At 36.2% G+C, this 16,106-nt stretch overlaps 1 protein-coding gene and 1 long non-coding RNA gene across 2 annotated transcripts in view; one reads left to right on the top strand and one right to left on the bottom strand.

Moving 5' to 3' along the window:
* The window catches only part of SMC6 (structural maintenance of chromosomes 6), a 55,678-nt gene that overhangs the window by 22,140 nt on the left and 17,432 nt on the right, over nucleotides 1–16,106 (bottom strand). The window contains 19 exon segments of the mRNA XM_054701359.1: nucleotides 2,737–2,897; nucleotides 4,068–4,090; nucleotides 4,093–4,119; nucleotides 4,122–4,163; nucleotides 4,166–4,179; nucleotides 5,180–5,207; nucleotides 5,210–5,254; nucleotides 5,257–5,328; nucleotides 5,331–5,382; nucleotides 6,424–6,601; nucleotides 6,991–7,155; nucleotides 7,319–7,407; nucleotides 7,647–7,793; nucleotides 10,122–10,220; nucleotides 10,330–10,449; nucleotides 11,014–11,115; nucleotides 12,159–12,239; nucleotides 13,283–13,344; nucleotides 13,965–14,101. Of these exon segments, the coding sequence (XP_054557334.1) occupies nucleotides 2,737–2,897; nucleotides 4,068–4,090; nucleotides 4,093–4,119; nucleotides 4,122–4,163; nucleotides 4,166–4,179; nucleotides 5,180–5,207; nucleotides 5,210–5,254; nucleotides 5,257–5,328; nucleotides 5,331–5,382; nucleotides 6,424–6,601; nucleotides 6,991–7,155; nucleotides 7,319–7,407; nucleotides 7,647–7,793; nucleotides 10,122–10,220; nucleotides 10,330–10,449; nucleotides 11,014–11,115; nucleotides 12,159–12,239; nucleotides 13,283–13,344; nucleotides 13,965–14,101 (1,644 nt within the window).
* Nucleotides 230–15,170, top strand: LOC129146862 (uncharacterized). The gene is made up of 3 exons (XR_008554164.1): nucleotides 230–353; nucleotides 9,679–9,986; nucleotides 14,965–15,170. It is a non-coding gene; the product is annotated as an uncharacterized LOC129146862 (long non-coding RNA).

Below are 16,106 nucleotides of genomic sequence, written 5' to 3'. Positions count from 1 at the left end.
ATCAGCATTCTAAATTCCTACCAGGTTATGAATTAATAACATGAAAATAAAGAGCTCTCAAAAGTCATCTTCTGGAGTCAAGTTTCATTTGTGCACAGTAACAAGCAGAGATAGAAACAGAATTACGACGTGAAGGGCTCAAATAAAAAGAAAAAAATCTGGAAATAAACAGCATCACAATGCGAACAGGACACTGCATCATGTCTGCAGCACAGTGCAAGGTGAAGCGTGAGTACACAGAAGTGGCCCTGGACCTGTGCCCTCGCTGCTGCTCATCATCTGGACCAACCAGAGAGGGTGGAAAGAAACACAGACAGCCACAGGTGACGAACAGAGCCCAACACATGCAGCTGGTGAGTAAAGCTGTGCTCTGTGCGTGCAGGAGGGGGAGGAGAGGAGGACAAGGGAGAGAAGTGTGGGGTAAAGGAGGCAGATGTCCAGGCTCTGAAGGGCCTAGCACAGCAGAGGCTACTTCGGTGTCTCGGGAGCACCTTCTCTCTGCCAGGGGAATGGGGTGCGCACGCTTTCCTCTTGGCGTGGCACAAATGTCACGGAACTGGCTAATGGTGATGGCTGCAAGCCCGTGTGAATATAACTGTACACTTTAAAAAAGTGTGGATTTTATGGCATGTGCATTATACCTTAATTTTAAAAATCATACATACATGGCACAAGTATATGAAGTGTTCTAGAAGTATATATAGTGTTAAATTGTTACTTTACTTTTGAAAGAAAGATAAGGGCAGTGAATTTCACGCTTTATTGTATATCATTCTGTACTGCTAGAGTGTTTTCATCACATGCGCCTTTAATTATAATTAATTTTTTTCAGATTTTTTTTAGATTTATTTATGCACACAAGAGCTGGGGTACAGGTCAGAGATGCGGGGGGTGAGAGGATTCACCAGAGACAGTGTGGGGAACAGAACAGGCAGACTGACGAAATACACTGCTGAGGGGAGCAGCGGGCAAGTCAGGAGAGGTCTGCCTCACCATGTGGGTGTTCCCTGGCCAGGGATCAAACTCATGCTGCAGAGGCTGCAGACAGCTTCACAGGTTGTGTCTTAACCCCTTGTGCCACCAGGGAGGCCCCATAATTGCAATTATTTTAAAGGGGTCATCAGTGACTATGGACAAATGGGATTATGAGCTGCTTTTGTTTTAAAATTTATATTTTCTGTATTTAGGAAAAAAGCAGTAAGGATTATTTTTAGCTCCCAAATATCAGATAACTATCATATTCATTCAGGTCAAAACAGATGTCACAAAAAGTCATTTAAATATCATGAGAAAGTGGGATATTTTCAATCAGTAATGTTTATCATGTGGGAAGCAATTTTTTAAAATCCCAAATTTACTTAGCTTTTAAAACAAAGTTTTGTCCACTACTTATTAATACAAACACTTTTGGCTAAAAAGGAAGTCAAATAATCAACAGCAAACATAAGATCTGAACCCCTATTGTTAAAAGGCTAGAATCTGAGATTGTGATTTGATGCTGAGATATACTTACCCTCTTTCCCCAGAATGCCACACTTTTTTAAAGACTGGAATACAAATGCCCACGAGGCATTTTTGTTGAAAGAAAAAGTGTGAACTGCCTAGTGACACATCCACCAGGGTAATGTTTTTACATTTGCACTTGTGTTCATTTGACTATCACATAATTCAGTCTTCCCAGTTAAGAATTATGAAGGCCTAATTGCAATGTCATGGTGCAACACACAAAAATGTGTCATTACGCAGGTGACTTTACACAGGTTTACTCAAACATTTTGAGCTGTCACCCAGCCGGTCAGAGATTCAGAGCCAACTTAAAGTGTGTCACAACACTGGTTTGCCGCTCAGTTGATTTTTTCTGCTCTAAGATTGATGAAACTTCCAATATCTCCCATGTTTATTTGCCTTTATGCACCACTCATAATCACAAAAATAACCAATATTACCTGAATCGATTTCAACAAAATTTTTATTTTCTCTTACATGTCATTTAGAACACTCATTTTTACTCATTTTCTCGCATATTTCTTTCACTTAAGTCCTAAGCTCTTATTAAAAGCTTCTAAGTCACTAATTCAGTTTCAAGCCATCAATTCATCAACTTAATTAGTTTGGCTAGGAAATGATTTTTTTTTTTTGGTATTAAAAATTCTTTTGCATATTTCTGAATCACTTTCGTGCACTTACTAGTTTTTTTGCCTCTTAAGCTGCCTCCTCCAGATTATTTCCTGGATTTGTAATCTACTGAGTTGCTGGAGGAGTCATGATGTTTTTTTTTTCTATGCAAAAATGCATCACGCCTTTTCCGACAGCCCAATAATTGTGCTGACTCATCTTTCTAGAAAAGCGGAACTCAAAGTGCCAAAGACATCACACAAACTTGAACCAAAATATAAAACAGCACACTTGTACCTTCGATGAGCAAAATCAGCAGAACTAAATAATGAACAAAGTGATGTCACTGATTTACATTTTAACTTAAGATGCCTAACTTTGTAGACAAGTAGTAAAATAGGCAAATCAGCCAGTCAATGCTGCCCAATGCTGACGAAGAACACCATGTCTTCTCAGTCCAGAATATGAGTGTCAAAGTGAGGATGGAAAACAAGCCAACCTAGAATGCTACACTCAGCTTACTCACAACTTTTCATGGAAACTACTAATAGAGTAGCATGAAAGGAACTGACCTCCAAAGAGAAGAGAGACCCACACAGTAAGGTCACACTGGATACCAACCTTATTTCAGAATCCACATCTCTGCTTAGGAATTTAGGTCTTGTATTTTCCGATGAGTAATAACGTCCTGCAAATACCTGATCACCATCAGCAGTAAAAGCTTCTCTACAATTTCTGGGTGGCCTTTGGGACTGCATTACTGTACGAGCGACAGAATTATTCTATGAGAACAGATGGAAAATACATGTAAGTTATTCTAAAGCATTTCTGATGCCACAATTTCAAGGTATTACCTATATTTACTTTATGATTAAAGTATTTTTATTTAAACATTCATATAAAATAATTCCATGAAGTAAAAGTTTCAAAACAACTTTCAAGAGTCAAAGAATTAAAACTAGTGAGTCTTTAAAGCACAGTAAATTTGCTTTGACAAACTGATATATTTTACTTTCAGATTATAGTATTGCCTTCTATCTAAAGTTAAAAACAATTTAAAGTATGTTTTCACATGAAAATATTTACTTTAGCCCAGTTCATAAAATCTTATTTTTTTGAATGACTTTTACTCCATGAAGAGAAGTGCAAAGAAATTTCCATAAAGATTAGTATACTCAATCATGTAGGGAAAGTCCAGGAATATTTAAGCCACAGAAGAAATAAAAGGGGGATTAGGTTTAACTGAAGTCTAGTCAACCTCCTTGGGAGACCTTCACCAGAGGACTTCATAACTTCCTTTCAAGTATCCTTCTAAAAATATGAAAGAGCCAACCCCACAAATAATTACAATATAAACTTGCAACACACACACACACTCTCTCACTCATTCACTGTTGGATTGCTGACACCACTGAAACTTCTCGGTGTCTATTAATGAGAAAAAACACTGTACTATGTTTGTTTTGATTACAGATTTCTGTTTGAATTTTTTGTCCTCAGCAAACTTATGCCAACCGATGAAAAATAAGATGAATGAATGTTAACAAGCACACAGAAATACACGCACAAGAGGAAGAAACTGATTTAGTCTACAGACTCAAAGGCTTAAGAAAAAAATGAATAAAATATCAAGTAAATTACTTGTTTAAAAATTGAGTAACACATATCTCTAAGGGTAAATAAAAAGTGAATTTGGCAGCAAATCAAGAAGAACAAAAACATTAAGCCATTGTGTACCATTTGTGAAATTATTTTATTAAGGATAACAGAACATTATAAAGGAAGCATATAAAACCAACTGGCTCTGTATTAACCTACAGATACTCCTACGAAGGAAAAGCACAATAATGAAACGTAACAGGAACCCCACGATAGAGAAGGAACAGGAATTCAGATAACCTTCAGTCTTAAAAATTTAAAAATTTCAAAAAACAGTGAACATCTGGTCTTACTTTGATTAGGAGCACTGTTTCTTGCCTCGCATGTCAATTAGGCTATTTGCAAAACTGCATTATCTATGTCTAAAGCTGTGAGAACCGTTGGAAAGTCGGGTGATAAGCAGCTCTGAAAGAGAAAAATACGTAAGGATCAACTTCTCAAATTTTAATTGTACATATTTTTTAGTGAGCGAACAGGAACAGATATTAAGACAGTGGAAAATTGCTGAAAACACTTGAAAACTATCTGTAATCAGTTGATTTCCTGGCAAGCTTCTACATAACACCATACGTGAGGCGCTATTCTACGAATATTATAAACATGTTGTCATGAGAATTAAATAAGCTAATACTTCAGGAAGGATGAAAGGACCAACTATGTCAATGCACCAAACGTGGCAGGTAGTCAAGTCAGCCAGAAGGACTGACCACAGAATCAAGCAAAGCAAGGTCGTTGGTGCCTTCACAGGAGCTACTTTGCATGTGATGAAGTTTTTAAAGCTTGACTGGGGCAAGAAAAAGGGGAAGAGAGAAATTAAAACAGACAATTCTTGTGAACAGGTTTTCCTATAAAAGGAAGTGGAGAAATGGGGTCATAACTTTACAACAGGGTTAAACAGGACGTAAAAACAAAAATCGGAGAGGGTGCTCTAGCAATGTCAGCAGAGTCAATGCAAGCAGGAGTGAGGGGAGCGGGGTTAAGAGGGAGAAGATGTGGTGGGAGAGTCCGGAGAGTGTAGACCCCAGCCAGTCAGTCTGCAGGAAGCACAGAAGCCTAGGAAGGAGCACAGGCACGCGCCAGGGCAAGAAGAGTCACTGAGGGTCACACTCTCAAAGTGGTGAGGTCTACACCATCTCCCTTATTAGCATAATCTCTGCGCCACACTCATCTATCTCCCTGCAGGCTTCCTCACCACAAACCTCCTGTAAGGACTGCAAGGGCAGGGAGTGTCTCTCATTCCGCTATGCATCCACTAGGCCTATATTGAAACTAAAGTATCTTGATGACGTTTTACAGTGCAGATAAGGTTAACAGCAGTGCAGATAAGGTTAACACCACACTGTTCTAATCCCTACTGCACATGAGTGAGCAAACCAGAAATGGTATTAGATAACTGTTGCCGTACCTGTGTCTCACATCATAGATCTCATTCCGAACTCAGAAACTATTATCTGTGGCCTTGAGGTCCCTGGTGAGTAAACCTTTTCATCAGTTCCTGAAGTACCCACTCATCAGCATGATTATGGCACCAGTAGGCTTGCAGAAGTCCTTTAAGCAAGATTCAATGGCCAAAGCAAGCTCAGGATCCCGAAGATGAATGCAAGCTCCCTGAATAAGAAAATTTTAAATAAAAAGGCCCATCAATTCTTACTTATCGTGAAATATTAATGTTTAACAATCTCCTTAGAACAGTTCACTAGTGACTTCAAAATATTTTCACAAAAGAGCTTAAATGATATTATAGATCTCCTTTGAGTGTGAAATCTCAACATATTCACTAGATGCGCTGAGAAAGTCACCAAATACTACGAAAAAAAACTATTCACTGCAATGTAAGTTAACAGTGGTCTTTCTATGTAAGTTTCTATCACTCTAGTCTCTGAATGGTGTTTGGAAAATCAAGTCAAGAGTTGATTAATCGTTCTAGAACCGAGTAATACTGAGATTTTAGATTTAAAGGGGAAAAACTACCTCATTCATTGAAATGGTATAGAGGTATGTATCATTAAAACAAAGAGACATTATTTTAGAACACTCAATATAGTAATATTGTACTGATCACAAAAAAATTAGTGTCATTTTCAGGTAATGATGTACAGAACTAGAGAGAGCTCCTCAGAAGAATTCAACTGGGAGGGAGAAGACAGGAAGGAAGAATTCAACTAATCTTTTTAAATTCTCATATAAATAACCCAGAACTTAGAAATTTCCCTTGAAGAGAACTTAGAAATATCCTTGTCCAACTAAAACAGAAACTAAGAAAGTCATTTATAAAGGTAACACAAAACTCAGGTGATGAAAGTTACTTTGATTACATCTTGAGGTCATCAGATTTTCCTATTAATCAATTTATTCAAATGAGTTCATTTCATTTACTCTATTTAGGGAAAAAAAAATCAGAATCAGATTATTCAATTTTTTAATCACTTTTCCTTTTCCTAAACTGATTTTCTTCTGATTACTTTATACTTTAAAAAGGAAAATCATGAAGTGCTTCTATAATTTTTTGTTAAACTATGTACAAATTAAAGTCCGCATACAACTACACAGCTTGTTGGTAAGTTTTAAAACTAGAGTCTATGGGTCCTTCCTGAAAATAAAAACTCATTTCTAATGTTTGTTATGCAATGAGTAAATGGTGATAAATACCTAGAGGCCTACAGGTTTATGGGTAAAACGCCCACGTCTGTAAGCATTATCTATTGCTTCAAGAAGAGCTGGAACATTAGGACCAAATCTTTTAAGGCGATCACTTTTACTGTCTTTCAGTTCCTTCAGCTGCCTCTGATGATAGCTCAGGGTTTGCTTCACATCTAATTCTTCTCTCCTAAAAAATAAAAGTGAAAACCAGTACAGACATGATGGTTATACAAAAACATTCAGCCTTTCTCCCAATACCTGCATACCAACAAGTCACCAGCTAATTTCAAAACCAAAAGTGGATTTCTTTATTTAAAATAACTGTGTTATTAGAGAAAAACAGAAGGCCCTCAAATCAGCATGGGAAAAAATGATGCAACAGTGAGGAGCAGCAGAATCCAGAGACTGTCCAACTCTACAAAGATAAGGAGTCTTCAGAGAATGATTTTTAAAGATTCCTTACTCTGTAGAAGAAATAAGAAAGTCTTGTTTTCTCTCTGAATGTAAAGAGCAAACTACATGATTTTTTTCAAATAATTGAAAAAATTATCAATTTTTAATTGAGAATTAACTCACTTAATTCTGGTATGCTCTTCCTTGTCCTTTTCTATGGCTTGCTGAAACTGTTCGATCTCTTGATTGACTGAGCATTCTTGATCGTGTAAGGCCTTTACTCTCTCTTTTAACCAAGATATTTTTTTTTGCCTTTCCAGTCGTTCAGGTTCCAAAGATTGATCAGTACTAACAGCAAATAATAATGGAAAAGTGAAATGAAAACTTAATATCCGAAAAGCAGGAAGCAAAATTCCTTTGTCAATAATATAAAAATGTAATAGTCCATTTCACTTAGATCATTTAATCACTAAATGAAATAACTCTGAAAACTGCTAAGTAACTACATTACCTTTTTTTAAGTTCTTCAATTCTTTTGCAAAGCTGTTCATCATCTTTCTTTAAAGCTCTATACTCATTCAGGGAACGGTTATATATAACCTAACATAATTACACATTTTAGTAAAATGAAAAAAAACAAAAACCCATTCAAGTCCATTTATGCAGAAATATACATTAAAATGAAGTGCACAAATGGCCACATGAAGCCATTCCATTTTTTTAAAGTCGAGAGCAATACAAATTTCTACTTAATTATAAAACCTCTACTTTTAAAATAAATGAACAGTATTTACTTCTGTCATGTAGTTTTTAATACTCTAGATTGGAAAATCTCTCACCTCGGCTTCGTTATAGGTCCTTTTCTTAGCAGTCACATCTGCTTTAAGTGCCATACACTCCGGTGCGCGTGCATTCGTCTCTTCACTAATTTTTTCCAGTTTATCCTGAATGTCCTTATACTTTTTTTCTGCTTCATTAAGTCGGACCTTCAAGAAAAATACATAATTGGAATGTTATAGTTTATTTTTCTTTAATAGACATAAAAAATTTAAAAAAATAGTTACACATAGTTCACATCCCATAACAAACTTAATTTGATGCTAAATAAATTTAAGACATTAAGTAAGCAAACAGAATTTTATAAATATACTGTCATTTTAATTCAACATTTAGTTATTCAACAAAGGTGTTATCCTCTGGGGATGCAAAGATACTTTAACAACTGTCTTCAAGTAACAATTAAAGGGAGATAAATACAATTTAGTTGAGAAACAAATACACAAACTGGTAATGGTTTGTACGCAATAATGTTATACTAACATCTATTTATAATTGTGGAAGTACAAAGAAAGAATTCAAAGTCTGCCAGAAAAAGTTAGAAATGCTTTCAAAGGAGAAGTAGGATTTGAGGTGAGACTAGAAAGATTAATCAAAATGGTCTAGAAAAAAATGAGAGCAAAGACAATAGAGGTAGATGGAAAAGCATATTTATTGTTTTAGAAATGAAAATTTGAGGTGAGAGGAAGGTGGAGCTGAACTTCCATATGCTACCTGAAGAGGGAGTACAAAAGCCAGAGATCACTAAACAAATGTATGCTAAACCATTGCTGTTCGTTTTACATACACATCCATTACTTTTGATAGACTGACGTCCTAAGTCTTAAAAGGAAAATGGTTTTGGTGGGAAGAGAGGAAAAATCAAGGTATGACAACCAAGCCTGGGAACCAAAACTCCTAAATTAAGTAGAGCACAAGGAACTGAGTCAGTCATACTGGAGGTGGGGGGTAGGGGTGGGGGGCAAGGTTATAAAGGGGAGAAACGGCGGCCAGAAGTTCTACTCTGGCAATGCAGCAGGAAAATCCCATAGTGGTGACTATAGATACTTGTGAACAAACTGAAAATCACTGAATTTTTTTTTTTTTTTAATTTTTTAAATTTTATTTTTATATTCCCCATACAATTGTAACCCCTTATTTTGACCCCAATCCCTTCTCCCCACCCCCCATAGTGTGTGTGTCTCTGGTTCATAATTGTTTGTTGATTTTGATTTTTTTCTTTCTATAGCTATTCTTTTTCCTGGTCCCTTATTTAGGTTTTGTAGATTCCCGCTTTGAGTGAGACCATCCGGTATTTTTCTTTTTCTTTCTGGCTTATTTCGCTGAGCATGATCCCTTCCAGCTCCATCCATGCTGCTGCAAATTGCATGTGTTTATCTTTTTTGAATGCTGAGTAATAGTCCATGGTGTATATGTACCACATCTTCTCGATCCAGTCATCTATTTTGGGGCATTTGGGTTGTTTCCAAAGCTTAGCTATTGTAAACAGTGCTGCTATAAACATAGGGGTGCAGGTGCTCTTTGGAATTAATGTTTCTGTGTCCTTTGGGTAAATACCTAGGAGTGGAATTGCTGGATCATATGGAAGCTCTGTCTTTAGTAGGTTGAGGAATCTCCGGTTCATAACATTATATAGGTTTCAGGCCTATAGCCTTACAATTCAAAATCTGGAATGTATTGCATTTTGGTCACCACCAAAAGTCTAGTTTCCAGCAAACAACAAAATATCGACTCCTGTTACCCAATTTATCAACCCTAAATTGTATACTTTAAATGGGTGAAATGTATGGCATTTGAATTATACCTCAATAAAGCAGTTTTAAAAAACAGGTTGATTGTAGAGAGCTACATGGTAAAAAGTTCCAACAGAAATTTATTGCCTTTGCTTCTACCTTTAGGCCTACACGGAAGACTCCTATGGCTTTTTTATTTAAATATTAAAAAGCACAGTTTCTACCTGCGTTCTTTTAAATCTCAAGAAGAAATTTACCTTAACAGACTTAATATTTTATCCTCTACATGCTCCGCCTCTAGGTTCTGGGACCTACATCTCAGTTCCCTGAAAGTGCTACAGCTGTGTCTGGGCACCGTGTTCAGTCCTGAATTCTCACACCTCATGCCATTGAGCACCAATGACTATGATGCCTCCGTTATTTCATGGTTCTAAATCTTAGTGAGCCCAAGAGTGAAAGCTTCATGCTCCAGCATCTCTACTGGATGACAAAGTATGGCTGTCGACATGCATGAAACTACTACATAGCCTCAGGCTGCGGATGGCATCCACAGACAATGCCCTTCTTAGAAGACCCATGTCACCACAACTCCTGAAACCCTAAGTTCAGGTTAGCATCAACTGAGTGATACAGGTGTACATAAATATGAGGTTGAAACTGCAATTTTTGGTAACCATAAATAGTCTAATGTCAGTAATCTCAAGATTAAACAAAATAAATCTGTATTAAAGAAACTGCAATTACCTGCTGTTCTTCCATTTTCCGGTCAAGCCTAGCAGCTCGTTCTTCTCCAATTTTGATATTATCTCTGATAGCATTCAATTGCTTTTCAATTTCATTTACCTAAAAAATTATAGACCAAACCCTGTATGTCACGTAAGAGACTAAATGTAACCAAATATATACTATATTACTACAAATACATGTAGAGAAGTAACTAAATGAGAATTACCACTGCCCAAGCCATTTCATGCTTCAGGTATTCCAAATTAGTCTTCATTGTACTTAAACCAGCAATACTCTGAAACCGTTCTTCTTTCTCCAAACACTGGCGCTTGAGTTCAGTAAGTCGCTTTAAAAAAAAAAAAAGATATTTCTTACTAACACAGAAAAGGCAAAACTTTTTACCAGTATATTTCTTTGAATAGATTGCTTAATAAAAGCGCTAAAAAATATTTGCTGGAAAATGACCTTTTAGGTGAAAAAAAATTATTTTGGTTCTCTGATATACTAAGTAAAATGATTTTGCTAATTTCTGCACTATGAAAATTGCTAAACAGTCTTTACACAAAGAGCAAAGGAATAAAAGGCTTAAGACTATACAACTTCAAACAAATTCCAAAATTCAGTTTCCTATTACTCTCAATTCCCTATCTTATAGCCAGATTAGTATGTCCTCGGCAAAGAATATACAGCACTCATTCCAAAGATAATGGACGGTTCAGGAGGAATTAATTTCTAAAACTCAAATTTAAGTGATAATTTTTTAAATCTAAGTTTTTTCTTAATAATTAATAAAATCATCAAATGAGTATTAAATCTAATGACATGAGCTTCTGGAATAGCTTATATTCCACACTGTAAGTAGACTTATATTCTACACTACAGGAATTTGATCTGAAAAATATTGGCAAACCTCTTCTCCTTGATTTATCTGTTCTTTTGTTCTTTCTTTTGTTTCCATAATGTATGAATAGTCTTCCTTCATTTGTTCAAGTTGAGTTGCTTTCATGAAGAACTGTATCAACAACAGGAAAAACAAAATTAAGAGTTTGTAAACTTCCATGAAACTATGAAAAAACACAATTTAGTCTCCAAAAACAGACACATTATGTAAAATGACACGACATAAGCAAGTAATATCAACACAAAAAAAACATGTCTTATTTCAGCCCCCAAATTTAGTTAACCTGCTATATGTTCACATCTTCATGTTCCTGTGCAAAAGCTCTGAAAACCAATGAAAGAAAACACTTTTTTGGTATAATATGCTTCTTTGAAATTTTTACTGATTCTTCCATTCCTTAAGCAAATATGAAAACAGAAAACGGCCACATTTTTTATCTCAGCACATCTTAAATTTTTATTTTTTTTTTAAGATTTATTTATTTATTTATACAAGCACTGGGTACAGTCAGAAGCACGGGAGGGTGAGAGAATTCGCCAGAGCCAGAGCAGGGAGCAGAGCAGGCAGAAGGACTGAAGTACACTGCTGAGGGGAGCAGCGGGCGGCAGGAGAGGTCTGCGTGCCCTGTGGGACCCTCCTCCGGTGGCCGGGGAGCAGCTGGGGATCGAATGGGCGCTGCAGAGGCTGCGGGCAGCTTCGCAACCCAGCGCTCAACCGCTGCGCCACCGCGCCACCGAGGAGGCCCGCATCTTAAATTTTTAAAATAGTAAACACTAAAACAATAAAAAAGTACAGAGTTAAGTTTTAGCTATAGTTGAATACTTTGTTCACTTTGTAAGTTTTAAATAATTTAAGGCTTAAAAGTTACTACATATGTTGGCCAATCATTCCCTTGGATCCTTACATTTCTTAAAAGATTAATTTTTGGAAAATAATAATCTAATATCTCCCAAAATTTTAAGTCCAAATGTGAAAGCAAAGATTTACCAAGAAAATTATACTCCCATCTTACTTAACAGTTTCTTAAATTAATCCCGACATTATGTTTCACAAATAGGTGTCTTGAAAAGTACCCAATATTGACCATGTGAGCGAGAATAATGTTTCTATGTAGATATCTAGAAATGTATTCTTCTGGGTAATTTTATATTTACTTTGTATTTGTCGCCCTCATTTTTAGACTGCAAAAACTGTTTGCTCATCTCTTGTGTTAAAACAGAAACTGGATTATCCACCTGAAAAAACAAAAAAGGTTAATTAAAAACATTTCACTTTAATGCCTCAAAAAGAAATGAACTAAAATACAATTATAATAATTGACCTATGGGTGGCATCAAGAGGGTTAAGTACTAGCTAAATGTTAAAAAGCGTTAGGGTAAATTGTAGAAAATAATTAGAAATTCTTAATGAAGAGAAAAGATGCTTCAATATTTCATGATACTAAAATAAATAACTATAGTCAAAATTAAATATTCTGCCGTTACATGGAGGCACAAGCATAAAGCACCCCTAAGCAACTGGTACCATCGGATAACAGAGCTCCCAGCAAGGGAGGCAGCTGACTTGGGTTCTTGGCTGGACTATCTCTAACTTGTCGTGTAGCTTTGGGCAAGTTGTTTTCACCAGGTAAAAACAGAAGTCCTGCCCGGTTATTTCTAATTAGAATTATGATTACAAATACTGTTCATTTTTCTTACAGCACTTCTTTAATTTTTCCATTTTTTGTTACTGATTCATGAAGCTATCATAAAACAGAGATAGAAATAAATGGCCTGGAGTAGATGATCTCTAATGACAATTCCAGGCTAATGTTACAAGTCTATATGTGCCCTATTTCCAATTATTCAGTTAAAATATCTTCGCAGGAAGGACTTAAGCCTGGTCAGTAAATCTGAAATACATAAAGAAATGCTTTATCCTTCTAGAATAAATTTCCTTTCTACAAGAATCCAATCACTGAGTTTAGGTAACTATGATGCTATTCTGTCTAGGACAACAGACAGTAAACTTTAAAGACTATTAACATAAATTCTAGCACTACCAATTATACACTTGGTGTTTTTGACGGATTGCTCTATTGAATTAAAGTTATGTATTAAAAATTATTGTTGAATTAATAAGTTTTAAAGAACTTCTCTAACAAGAGGTACACCTATTCTTCCTGTGGTCAAATTTACTCGAGGCCATTATAATTCTTTACACAGCACAGATGAAATCACACACACACACAAACCAAACAGTTGCATTAATCAGCCTGAAGCACAAATTTAGCAATTACCTGTATGTTAAAATGATCAAGAATTGCAATCAGTTCTTCTTTCCTAGTAGAAACCACGGTGCCTAGTTATGAGAAACATATAAAATGACCAGACTGTTTCTAGGACAATATACATGGGGGGAAAGGAGCAATTACTTATAAGTACCAGTCGGATTTCATTATGTCATCAAGAAAGGCAGCATTGAGGACATACTCCTGAGGGCTGGGGAGACAGACTAATCACCACCAGGGACACAGAGGAGGGGGCAGCACACAGGCAGAGTTTTCTTCTCCTTTTCATCTCTCTCTTTGGTAAATTAACGTTCACCTCCTCCTCCTTTCTGTGCTTTTCCACCTTTGGTTAACTATCTCTTTCCATGTGTTAGAGAAACTACAGGGATAAAAGAAGGTCTGCCTGTGAACAGAAACTGGCATAGCCAATTTCACAAAGACCCAATTTCTGTTAATCCATGGTTTTGCTGTAGAATGTCCTGCAATTAAACAACTACGCATGTGTATATATGTATGTATACACATGTATGTATGTATAAATGTGTACGTACACCCATTTGCATCCAACCAAACCTAAGAGGCTTCAAGAGAAGATATATCCTTTCAGTGATTATGAGCACAATCACTTAACTCTGTTTAACTGGGTCTTTACTAATATTTTACATGAAATGGAAAGAAATTCATAGCAAACCTGTTTGACTTTTTAGTTTGTAAGATCGACTTCCATCCATGCTGATGTGTTGTTGCACAATTATGGAGTCACCATACACATTTGCTCGATAGGCATCATCACCCCTGTTCCTCAATGTTATTGAGATATCTGCTGAGCTAAAAGAATAAAGTCAAACTAAGTCAAATGATGGAACACTTAATTACTAGGTGTTTAAAACCTAGTAATTGGTTAATTTGAAAATTAATTTTATACCAGAAGCTAATGGCTGACTGGTTACTGAAGAATAATGTTAAAGATCGTCACATCCAGGAAAAAAAATAAAAGTTGAGAATAAGAGAAGCTTAATTAAAAAAAACTTGACTATTCTATTTGTAATAAAAATGCCACGTTTACACAAAAACCATTTATGTTTTGGTTGTACCAGATCATGTGGGTCACACATTTTACTTTAAGAGGAAATCAATAGCAGACTGCCTGGCTACTCTGAATTTTATAATGAAGCATCATGCTGGCAGCAGGCCCTCAAGAATGATGAAGAATTACAGTGAAATAATAATATCCTCCAAGAGGATTAAATCAAAGGAGGCAACTTTAATTTCTCAATTAACTGTCAATAAAAAAGGGAAAGTATTTAATATGAAGAAACGTAAACTTAAACTCAAAATTCCTTAAAGCTTTGTTGATATTACAACAGAATTGTTAAAAATTTAAAGATGTTTAAAGTCGATAGTCAAGACATTTTAATGTATTATGGGGGAAAAACAGTATTTCTCTTCTCTTAGCTTCTGTTAAAATAAGACTTGTAAAAGAACCAAAAAATGTTAAGACAGACATTAATGAACACATACTTCAAATGCATTGTTTAAACATAAACACAATATTTTCTCTAGCTGTTAGGATTATCTTTCAAGATAATCTTTTATTATAAAACTGCCTTAATTGGTAATTAAATGACATCTTTGCTAGAACAAATTGTTTTCGATTTTGTAATCATATTCCAAAACTGTTCCCATTGCAGAAAAGGAGGAAAAAACACCAAGATGGACGTTCACTGTCACTGATACTAAACCAGATACACTGAAGTGTCTCCTCAGCGCTGCCCATGCTCGCTCCTGCGCAAGTGCCCTAGCAGACAGAGGGCTTAGCAGCCACATCAACCCCCCGTCTAACCCCCAGGAACTGAGCTATAAAAATAGGACACTAAATGATAAACCAGAAGAACTGGTAAAATCCAAATAAGGTCTGTAATTTAGTCAATAATATTCGCTCAGTGATAACTAAATAGCTTTGATGAAAGTACCTTAGTAGGACAAAGGGTACAAAGGAAACTGCATTACCCTTGCTACATTTCTATAAAACTGAAATTATTCCAAAGTGCAAAACGTTTAAAACAAACTCAAATTAAGACACAACCAAGAAGAAAAGTAGTGATTCCCTAAACTACAGTTTAGGGAATACAGACCAACAGACACATACCCACAAATACAGACCAACAGACACATATCCACAGAAAACTGGCAGTGAATTAAAGACAGAACACAAGAACACTTCCTTACGTACACAGTTCTACAGACTAAGAAGGGAAGACATAAATGCTTGCACAAAGACACCGAGTAACACACACTCGGGTAAACAGTAAGATAGAGCTCACATACTTCAGATTATGAGAGAAACATTCACACAGCTCACACCTCTTAAGGAGGGGAGAGAGGAGAGCATAACTCAAGCACAATTACATAAAGAGGCTGGGCCGGGGGAGGTGTAGAGGAAGAGCTGCAGCACAGACCAATGGCAGGGAGGGGAAGAGAGGCCTAGAGACCACAACACAGGAGAAGCAAGAGACACAAAAAAGGAAAGACCCTGAGACAGGAGAACTTGGTTCTGAGGTCTCTCAATTCCCATCCCTCATGAGACCCAGCTGACTTCCTCCTGGCAGCTTCTTTGCATCTTTATAATAAAGCTTCTTCTCAAAGCCATCTTGAGTGGGTTAGCGTGTATGCAAGTGTTTAATCAGAAATACCTAATTGAGACATATATGCTCCTGAAAAGTTATAATAAATGGGGTTTTTAAAAGTTTTCCAAAATGATTCTCATTAATGGTCAAATTGAAAACCACTAACTAAAGTATGATAGGCTAGGGCAGTCAGCCTACATTATGGA

Source organism: Talpa occidentalis, unplaced genomic scaffold, assembly GCF_014898055.3.
Source record: "Talpa occidentalis isolate TD23 unplaced genomic scaffold, MPIMG_talOcc4v2.1 talOcc4.5, whole genome shotgun sequence".
In the NCBI taxonomy this organism is placed as follows: Eukaryota; Metazoa; Chordata; class Mammalia; order Eulipotyphla; family Talpidae; genus Talpa; species Talpa occidentalis.
This window is presented reverse-complemented; position numbering and strand designations above follow the sequence as displayed.